This window comes from Saccopteryx leptura, chromosome 4, assembly GCF_036850995.1.
Source record: "Saccopteryx leptura isolate mSacLep1 chromosome 4, mSacLep1_pri_phased_curated, whole genome shotgun sequence".
NCBI lineage: Eukaryota > Metazoa > Chordata > Mammalia > Chiroptera > Emballonuridae > Saccopteryx > Saccopteryx leptura.
This window is the reverse complement of record NC_089506.1, coordinates 121,366,494-121,376,334: the sequence shown is the minus strand read 5'-3', so window position 1 is coordinate 121,376,334 and position 9,841 is coordinate 121,366,494. Positions and strand designations below refer to the sequence as shown.

At 50.9% G+C, this 9,841-nt stretch overlaps 1 protein-coding gene across 3 annotated transcripts; it reads right to left on the bottom strand.

Annotated features, from left to right (window-relative positions):
- Nucleotides 1–99: 99 nt before the first annotated feature.
- Nucleotides 100–3,082, bottom strand: AANAT (aralkylamine N-acetyltransferase). Of its 3 annotated transcripts, none has more exons than XM_066381298.1 (4): nucleotides 3,001–3,082; nucleotides 1,924–2,163; nucleotides 1,560–1,714; nucleotides 100–1,182 (listed from the first exon to the last, which is right to left on the bottom strand). In XM_066381298.1, exons 2-4 carry the CDS (start codon nucleotides 2,108–2,110, stop codon nucleotides 880–882), a joined length of 645 nt encoding a protein of 214 aa, XP_066237395.1. In that variant the 5' UTR covers nucleotides 2,111–2,163; nucleotides 3,001–3,082; the 3' UTR covers nucleotides 100–879. The 3 variants fall into 3 exon arrangements, with proteins under 3 accessions (XP_066237395.1, XP_066237393.1, XP_066237394.1); XM_066381296.1 differs by lacking the exon at nucleotides 3,001–3,082 and adding an exon at nucleotides 2,467–2,563; XM_066381297.1 differs by lacking the exon at nucleotides 3,001–3,082 and adding an exon at nucleotides 2,467–2,563 and having other exon boundaries at nucleotides 1,984–2,163.
- Between the last annotated feature and the right edge of the window lie 6,759 nt (nucleotides 3,083–9,841).

The window sequence follows — 9,841 nt, the reverse complement described above, 5'->3', positions numbered from 1 at the left end:
AAAAATATAAAACATTCTCATGTATTACAATCCATTCATTTCCTACCGCTCATGTTCATGGTTGCGGGTGGCTGGAGCCAATCACAACTGTCCTCCAGGTCAACACCAAATTTTTATTAGATAATGCATAACGTACACAGGCCGTTGTATGGCTGTCATGGAATTATATTTTAAAATATGTGGCGTTCATGGCTCTCTCAGCCAAAAAGGTTCCCGACCCCTGCTCTAGCCCCACCTGCTTGTAAGGGCCATGAGAGGGTCGGCAGGGCCAGGGGGCGGGCCACAATGGACAACTCCATTCACTGTACCTGTGCCTTACCCAACCCTTTGCCCCATGCACCAGAGCCACCCAGGATGTGATGGGCACAGCTACTTTATTACTGTGGGTAGAGGACCTGGGCTAGCTTAGCTGGAAGGAGAGGCAGCCTGCACTTTTCTGCTCCCAGCTATTCTCCCCGCCCAGTTCATCTCAGGGCTGAGATTGAAGAAGGGATATCCTTGGGCCTGGGAAGACAAGAGCAGGGCCCTGGTACTGAGCCTTCATGCCTCCCTGGGGAGCCACCCATTGGTTCCTGTAACACGAAGGGATCTGAGGCAGGGCTGCAGGACACCTCCCACTCTCCCAGTTGCCACCCCCATCTCAGGCACAGTTTGGAGTGCAGGAGATTCGAAGGGTCTCATGAGGACAGACTGCAGAACACATCAACTGGGAGAACTGACCTGTTCTGTTTATTTCACCCCTCCACCCTGCTTGGGACTCATAGCCTCCTTTCAGGCCCAGCTCAGCCAAGCTGGGGGAAGCCAGCTGGGAGAGGCTGGGCTGGAGAGGAGCCCACAGCCTGCCTTTCCAGGTCTCCCGCCCGGCCTCGGGCAGCCAGCTCAGCAGCTGCACCTCCTCATGGAGGTGTGGTGCCGCAGGGAGCAATGGAGCTCCGTGAAGGCCAGTGAGCCCACAGTGACCGCACATGGGCCCACAGGGTAGAAGCCAAACTTCTCGTAGAAGGGCACCAGAGCATCCTCACACATGAGCACGGCCTGGTGCACATCCAGCTGGCCACCCAGGTGGTCCAGGTACCGCCACAGCAGGACGGAGCCCTTGCCCTGCTGCCGGAAGGTGCGGTGCACAGCTAGCACGTGCAGGTGAACCATGTGGCCCCCGGGCCTGTGCAGCACTAGTGACTCCTGAGGGCAAGTGAGAGGCATGAGTCCAAGTCACCTCTGCGGACACCTGTCTCCCACATCACCCCCCCACACACATGAGTAGGTGCCTCCTGAATGCCTCCAGTCAGGGCTCCCTCCCCCCAAGGAGGGCCCCAAATTGGGTTGATACCCCAACCTCATGGCAAAGCCTTCATGAGGGCTTTTGACCCCAAAGAGCCAAGGCCTCTTGCTCCAGAAGAGAACCTGTGGCCTGGAATCATGTCTGTTTGGAGGAAGAAACCCATTCTGGGCCCCTCCCCTCGTCCGGTTGGCTGTATAAGGAGCCAGGGCCAGGGGTGGGGGGCTGTTTTGCAGAGACCTTCTGGGAGCTGGCCATTACAGCCTAGCTGTGCCCTCACCTGAGTTAGTCTTGCCTTGTCCCAAAGCGAGCCAATGATGAAAGCCACGAGGCGGCCCTCCTGGAACCAGCCCAGGGATAGCTCTGGACACAGGGTCAGGAAGTGCTGGATCTCGTTAAGATAAAGGGGGCACATGCCCGAGACGGAGATGAAGGCTGCAGCAGGAGGCAGAGGTGGTTGCTCAGTGGTAACCACACCGCATTCCCATCCCCCAGCCCCCCTCAGGAAAGCAGGGGATTCAAGGCTAAACACAGAAACAGTCTGATATTCTAAGGTCCCAGCGACAAGGACAGGAGATGCAAGGTGCTTCTCCCCGCAGGGCAGCTGCAGCACTGCAGGACCGGGTCCTGTGTGGGTGGCTCACCTTCACGCTCAATCTCAAACACACCAGCAGCGTCCTGAGGGGTAAGGCAGCGAAACTCACTGGCAGGGAGTGTGTGGCGCCGCTGGCAGCTTGGGGACCCTGGCATCCCAGGTGGCAGGTGCAGGGGGGCCACAGGTGTTGGGTAGTAAATGCTCTGCATGGACAACCTTGCCGTTGGTGTTACCATTAGGCACCCAGGCTCAGGAATTGGCCTCTGCAGCAGAGAAGGGTGCCCAGTGCCTGTTGGAGAGCAGTGCGGGTCAGAGGTCTTGTCCTTTTCTCCAGGAGGGACAGGCAGAGTGATGGTGTGTCTTGCCATGAGGCTAGCATACCAGATATCCCCTGCTTCGCCCTTGCTCACTGGCCGAGGCCTTTGACACTTTTTGTTTCTCCCCTGATACGTAGACATACGGTTCTTAGAGGAAGCCAACCCCCCTTAAAAAGCCCAGGGCTTTCAAATTCGCCCTTCTTTTTCTCCCCATGCCCCAAGCAAGGTACTCTTGTTCCTCAAAGCTGGGAGCCAGGGGTAGGAGTCCCACTTACCATGATGTGGGCCCCCCCGTTCACACGAAAGAGCCATTCACCCTGGGCACGCCCCACAGGTGCAGGAACCAGGAAAATCTGAGACACTAGGTGCACTGCTGTAGTAGCAGGTATAGCCTAGCCTCATGTGACTTTCTCAGAGTTCTAATCCCCCCCCAGCCCCGCCTCCAAATTATACCAGGCAGGGCTAAGCCAGCAGGGCTCCTTCCCCATGGGCCAGGATCAAATGTCAGCATGGCCGATGGACTAGGAGGGGATTACAGTGGCAGACAGAGGCCCCACGGTTTGGGGAAGAGCATGGGACTAATCCCTTCTGTGGTGCAACAGAACAGGTATTCACCCTCTGTCCCCTGGAGGCCAGGGCAAGCCCCTCCTGAGGGTCCCTCCAGCTCTGGCCACCAAAGAGTGTTACCACGTAAATTCTTGCTTGGTGCTAAGCCCCAGCAAAAAGTCTCCTTTAATCTGCATGACAGACTGGCCCAGTGAGTATTAACCCCATTTTATAGAGAAGAAAATGGACTCAAGTTAAATAACCTCAGTGAAACGGGAACAGCAAGCCCACATCTGCTTCCCCATTACACGCTGTTTCCGCCTGAGCCACTGGGCCCAGTGATTTCCCAAATGGCCAGTTGACATCTTCATGGTTCTTCTGGTCATCAGACATGTCCTCAAGTCAGAAGTCTACCAAAGCAAAGGAGGAAATTCCAAGTCTGGTACCAGGATGTACAGGTAGGTATTACTGGTGAGCCTGAAGAGGAAGGGGCTTGTTTGCTGTGTAGACAGTGGCAAAGCCACTGAAAGGGTTTGATCACTGGACCAAACCTTTCTGTCCTACCCTTGTAAACCACCCCCTCCATCATTATGTATGTAACCAAAATCTGATTCCGTAAGTGTGACTCTTTTGGTTGCACTCTGTGGAAAGATCCCCAGATCCAGGGGTATGGGTCAATGCTCATGCTTCCCCTCTCCATCACATCTCCCATCATCACTCTCCAGCTGTCACAAAGAACAACTCAAACAAGCAAAAGGCCCTTTGAGATTTATGCCCTCCTGCCATCCCCAATACCATGCCTTGCCTCCCATGCCTGCCATCTTCCTGAGGGACTAAAATAACCCCGACGTGGTGTGGCCACCACTCTGGAAGATTGGGCAGCACCTACTAAAGCTGGACACACACACACTCACTCTCTCTCTATCTCTCTCAGACCCACAATCTCACTCCACGTACCCACCGAACATTAAAGGAGCAAGAATACTCTCAAACTGGAATCAACCCTAAACAACCATCAATCATAGGAGGGACTGTGGGATATGCACAAAACAGAAAATCACCCAGCAGTGAGAGCGAACAAACCGATGCCACACACAGCACCATGGACGATGCTCACCAATGCCCCAGCGAGTGAAAGAAGCCAGAACACGAGTGGTAGGTACCGCATAGCCCCATGGTTTCTGTTCTGTTTCGTGTATTACAATCAAGAGAACAGCTGCCCAAGAGGAGCTTTGGGGTGCTGGATAAACTGAATGCTGACTGCTTGGGGGATGGCAAAGACTCATCAGGCTGGATACCTGTGCACTTTTGTGTCTGTATGGTCTATTGTTTACTTAAATATTAGGGAGATTGCTCTAATCTAACAAGTCCACCCCAAAGTTCCTTGACTACAAGTGACCTTGGCTCCACCCCATTCCCAGCGCTGCCTCCCCTCCTTCGATCTTGTCAGCACCAAGCGAGCTTTACCTCTGGACCCCAACAAGCTGCCCCCTACTCTTCGATTCCCTCCTCACCACAGACACCCCTCTCAGTCCTGAAGACTGCCCTGGCATCCTTTCACCCCTTCATCTCACACCCCTCCCTCAACCTTAGCTCTTCCCCTACCAGTACCCACTCCTGTCCTCTGCCATATACACCCCATGCTCCACCAGAGCCTACCTTCTACACCTGAACAGCAATGCTGACTCCCAGCCCCCCATCTCAGGACATCCTGTTGTCTCACCTGTAATCTGGGAAGGACCATGGTGCCCGCCCAGCCTGGTACTGCTGGGCCCATGTGGTACTGACACTGCGGTGAACCTGAACCAGCTCAGATGCCCCCAAATTCATCCCTTTCTCCCAGTGTCCCTTTGCTGTCTGAGGCCCAGCAGGACCCCCTCTGACTGCCACCAAGCAGCTCCAACCCACAACAGACCTCTCAGAATTGACTAGAAAACCTCATCAGGCTTCGCCTTCAAGCCCACCAGGAAGAACATGTCCAAGACCTAGGCTGGCACCTTGTAAAGCCAGTAGCCACGGCCACCATCACAGCCGCCTGGCCCATGCAGGTTTGTATTTTTTTTTTTTTTTTGTAGGATTTTATTATTTATCCTAGAGAAGAGAGAGAGAAGGGAGTGGGGCAGGAAGCATCAACTCCCATATGTGCCCTGAGCAGGGAAGCCAGAGTTTCGAACCGGCAACCTCAGCACTCCAGGTCAGTGCTTCATCCACTGAACCACCACAGGCCAGGCTGTTCGCATTTGATTCGGACAGTCAGTAATGAAACAATGGAGCCAAGAACTGGTGGGCCATTACCTTTAATCTTAGCTTGCACTTGGTGGGCAAGTAAAAACACACACTGGGCTCCAAAACCCACTCATCCAGTGCTCACAAAGCTACTGACTTATCCGAGTTTCCTAGACTCAAAGGTTTCTAATTCACCAGCCTTATTCACCTCTGTTCCCCATCTCCTTCTCTCTGCACAAACTGCACAAACTGGCTTCTCCCTCAGCACTCCACCATCTTGGCTGCTTCTCCTGGCCTCCTCCACGTGGCCTCTCTCTGCTTTCCTACAGCATGGTCTCCTCCTATAAAGTAATCCCTCTTCTCCCAGAACAATGGGATCTCTCTTCCTTTTAAAACCTTTTGGCACAAAAGCCCTCCCCCAACACATATTAATATAATCACACCCATCCCAAGCAGTCACCTGGGCAATGGGCTTCCATGTGGGCAGTGCCATCTTTAACAAAGTGAGCATAATATATTTTATCTGCCCAACACACCTCCAACCTCAAGATCCCAGAAAAGGCCTCTGTCTTAGACTCTTTGGCTCCCTTGCACCCCCTAGGGGCCCAACACCACCACCTGGCAAGGGAGGCTGGTCTTATTCTCTCTAGAAAATACCTCTCTACACACAGGCAATCCCAGAGAACAAGACAGTATAAACATGGCAAAAGTGCAGTGGCAGCATAGGTGAGTGGAGGGTGACCACGGGGCCTCTCTGGTCAGCTGGAAGAACATCCACCATCGAGAGAGGATTATGGGCACAGAGATAAGTATATCTTCTTCATTAAAACTAAGGGAAACATCAAAACATTGGCATCAGGAGTAACAGCATTTGTCTCTAGTACTATTCTAGTCTTGGTGAGTGACAATCTGCTGAGGTATTTCGAAACACCCAACCACCTTAGACACCAGGGTGTCCTCCCCACAGGAGCTATAATCAAATCCATCTGACCAACACATTGGTCTCAGGAGATGTACATTATGAGTAAGGCTCCTAGATTTAGCAAATAAAAATGCAGACTGCCTGGTAAAACTTGAATTTCAGATAGGCAACAAGTAATTGTTAAGTATGTCTTGTGCAACATTTGGGGCATACACTAAAATACTGTTTATCCAAAATTCTGATTTCACAGAGTGTCCTGTTGTTGGTCAAATAAGTTTGCAAATTGATATATATCTTTGCTCGCTTATAGTTTGCACTGTGTGTGGGGGACAGGCTGTAAGCAGGCCGGGTCGTTATAACCAGAGGTTTATTTTTATTTTTATTTTATTTTTTTCCCACAGAGACAGAGTCAGAGATTGGGACAGACAGACAGGAACAGAGAGAGATGAGAAGCATCAATCATCAGTCCCTCATTGCAACACCTTAGTTGTTCATCGATCGCTCTCCCACATGTGCCCCGACTGCGGGCCCCCAGCAGACCAAGCAACCCCCCACCCACTCGAGCCAGCGACCCTGGGTCCAAGCTGGTGAGCCCTGCTCAAACCAGATGAGCCCACGCTCAAACCAGCAACCCCGGGGTCTCGAACCGGGGCCCTCGGCATCCCAGTCCGACGCTCCATCCACTGCGTCACCACCTGGTCAGGCCTGAGGCTTAGTTTTAAGACTAAGCTTTTCCCCACATCCTTGACTGATTGTATGATGTGGGATGGTGCACTCTCGTGAGGAATCCCATTATTCCTCAGATAAGTGACTTTGTATCAGAGACTTTCTTGTTTGTATATTGGATTAAAGTTTTGATTTCTACACTATAAAGTGGGGCAGACTGGGAGCTTGCTCTCTCGGTTCCTGAGATTAGCATTAGAGAGGAGAGCAGAGAAAGGCCACATGGAGGAAGCCAGGAGAAGCAGCCAAGATGGCAGAATGCTAAAGGAGAAGCCAGTTTGTGCAGAGTTTGTACAGAGAGAAGGAGATGGAGAACAGAGGCGAATAAGGCTAGTGAGCTAGAAACCTTTGATTCTAGGAAACTCGCTTAAGTCAGTAGCTTTGTGAGCACTGAATGAGTAGGTTTTGGAGCCCAGTGTGTGTTTTTACTTGCCTGCCAGGTGCAAGCTAGGATTAAAGGTAATGGCCCACCAGTTCTTGGCTCCATTGTTTCATTACCATCTGTCCAAATCTAATGTGAACCTGCATGGGCCAGGTGGCTGTGATGGTGGCTGTGGCTACTGGCATTACACCTGTGTTTTATCTGGAAATCAAATTTGTGAGGTCTGAGAGAGAGGGGTGGTCAGCAAAGGCCCAGGGAAGGGCAGTGAGAGCCAGGAAGAATGGCACCATGGCATGGCGAGATCTAAGCCTAAGTAGATTGGAGCCCTTGGCCTCTAAACCTCTATAATGTACATTCTGGTTTGAGGCCACTGGTCATTACTGTCACCTATTCAACCCTTCTTGCTTCAAACCAGCTGTTCTCACTCCTGGCTGCACATTGGAATCACCTGGAAGCCTCAAAAAATGCTAACAACCTTCCTCACCCTCAAGCTTCTGGTTTTAACTTTTTTTTTTTTTAGATTTTATTTATTCATTATAGAGAGGGGAGAGAGAGAGAGAGAGAAGGGGGGAGGAGCAGGAAGCATCAACTCCCATATGTGCCTTGACCAGGCAAGCCCAGGGTTTTGAACCGGCAACCTCAGTGTTTCCAGGTTGATGCTTTATCCACTGCGCCACTACAGGTCAGGCCAAGCTTCTGGTTTTAAAGTTCTTGGGGAGAATGTTAGGAGTGCAGCCCCCCTTCCCCCAAGGATTCTAACATCCAGCTGGGGCTGAGAACCACTGCTCCAAGTGCACATTCTCCAAGCAGCCTTATGGCCATAACTGTTATAGAGTACTGCAAAGCCAGAGGCCAGGCCACTACTACAGCCACCCGGCCCATGCAGGTTCGCATTGGATCCGGACAGTCGGTAAAGAAACAACGGAGCCACAAACTGGTGGGCCATAGTCTTTAATTCTCACTTGCACCCGGCGGGCAAGTAAAAACATACACTGGGCTCCAAAACCCACTCACATTCAGTGCTCACAAAGCCACTGACTTATCCGAGTTTCCTAGAATCAAAGGTTTCTAGCTCACCAGCCTTATTCTCCTCAGTTCCCCATCTCCTTCCTTATCCCAGATACAAACTCTGCACAAACTGGCATCTCACTCAGCACTCCGTCATCTTGGCTGCTTCTCCTGGCCTCTTCCATGTGGCCTTTCTCTGCTCTCTGCTCTGCTCTCTCCTCTAATGGTAATCTCCGGAACCAAGAGCCCAAGCTCCCGCTCCGTCCCCATTTTATAGTGTAGAAATCCAAACTCTTAATCCAATATACAAAATAGGGAAGTCTCTAATACAAAGTCACTTCTCTGAGGCATGATTGGATTGTACCGCCCTACAGCAAAAAGGGTAGGAAAGGCTTAATCCCAAAACCAAGCCGCAGGCTACAACGATCCTGCCTGCCCAGAGACACACATTAATATCACCTGGGTAACTCCATCTTTAACAAAGTGAGCATAATACATTTTATCTGCCCAACAAGTACCGTACCCTAGATTCTGAAAGGCACCATACCTCACTTCATCGAGTCCATGTAGAGACACCCAGTCCAGATGAACTTTGAAGAGTTATTGAAGGAAGAAATTTGTTAAATATGCTGGCCGCATATGGCTGTCACAGGGCATAACAGGCCCAAATCGTGTGCGCCGAGTATATTTCAGGGGCTGGTTATATACCCTTTGACCATATACAGGTTTGGGGGCATGATAGCATGACACAATCATTAACAAGATTATAACATTTGTCTAGGGGATTTACAAGAAACGTTAACTTTCAAGGTAATACAATCAAAGACATTCACAAATCCTTTTAGTATCCATCTCTCCTCCTTTGCCCAGAGGTACACGTTAATCTCAGGATTCCAGGAAGGGAGGGAGAGCTAAAAATAAGTGTAGGTATGTCGTTAATTTTGTCTCTTATTGAAGGAGAAAGGGAGTTCTTCAGATAACCTTAATCCTTTCAGAGAACTTAAAACCAAAGGATCTTAGTTGTTCTTGTAAATCAGGAGACTTCTATATTATTTTTCCTCCATTTTCCAAAGAAAGGACAGGAAAGCCTGACCTTTTCTCCCAGAATATTAATATTAATTTGCAGCTTTTTGGTACCTTACAACTCTTAGCTTTCATTTCTTTTTTTTTCTTTAATTTTTAATTTTTTAATTTTTTATTTTTTTTACAGAGACAGAGAGAGAATCAGAGTGAGGAATAGACAGGGACAGACAGGAACAGAGAGATGAGAAGCATCAATCATTAGTTTTTCGTTGCGCATTGCGACACCTTAGTTGTTCATTGATTGCTTTCTCACATGTGCCTTGACCGCGGGCCCTCAGCAGACTGAGTAACCCCTTGCTTGAGCCAGCGACCTTGGGTCCAAGCTGGTGAATTTTTGCTCAAACCAGATGAGCCCATGCTCAAGCTGGCGACCTCGGGGTCTCGAACCTGAGTCTTCCACATCCCAGTCCGATGCTCTATCCACTGTGCCACCGCCTGGTCAGGCTAGCTTTCATTTCTTTTTTTTCTTGTTGTTGTATTTTTCTGAAGCTGGAAATGAGGAGGCAGTCAGACAGACTCCTGCATGCACCCGACCGGGATCCACCTGGCACGCACACCAGGGGGCGATGCTCTGCCCATCCAGGGCGTCGCTCTGTCGGTACCAGAGCCACTCTAGCGCCTGGGGCAGAGGCCAAGGAGCCATCCCCAGCGCCCGGACCATCTTTTGCTCCAATGGAGCCTCGGCTGCGGGAGGGGAAGAGAGAGACAGAGAGGAAGGAGAGGGGGAGGGGTGGAGAAGCAGATGGGCGCTTCTCCTGTG

What these genes read in the sequence shown, in the direction of transcription:
- AANAT (XM_066381296.1), bottom strand. Translation starts at nt 2,503, where the DNA reads ATGGCTCTTTCGTGTGAACGGGGGGGCCCACATCATG. An exon ending in ACGGGGGGGCCCACATCATG is followed by an intron (nt 2,164 to 2,466) that starts GTAAGTGGGACT and finishes GCTCTCCAACAG; the next exon opens with GCACTGGGCACCCTTCTCTG. An exon ending in GTTTGAGATTGAGCGTGAAG is followed by an intron (nt 1,715 to 1,923) that starts GTGAGCCACCCA and finishes CTCCTGCTGCAG; the next exon opens with CCTTCATCTCCGTCTCGGGC.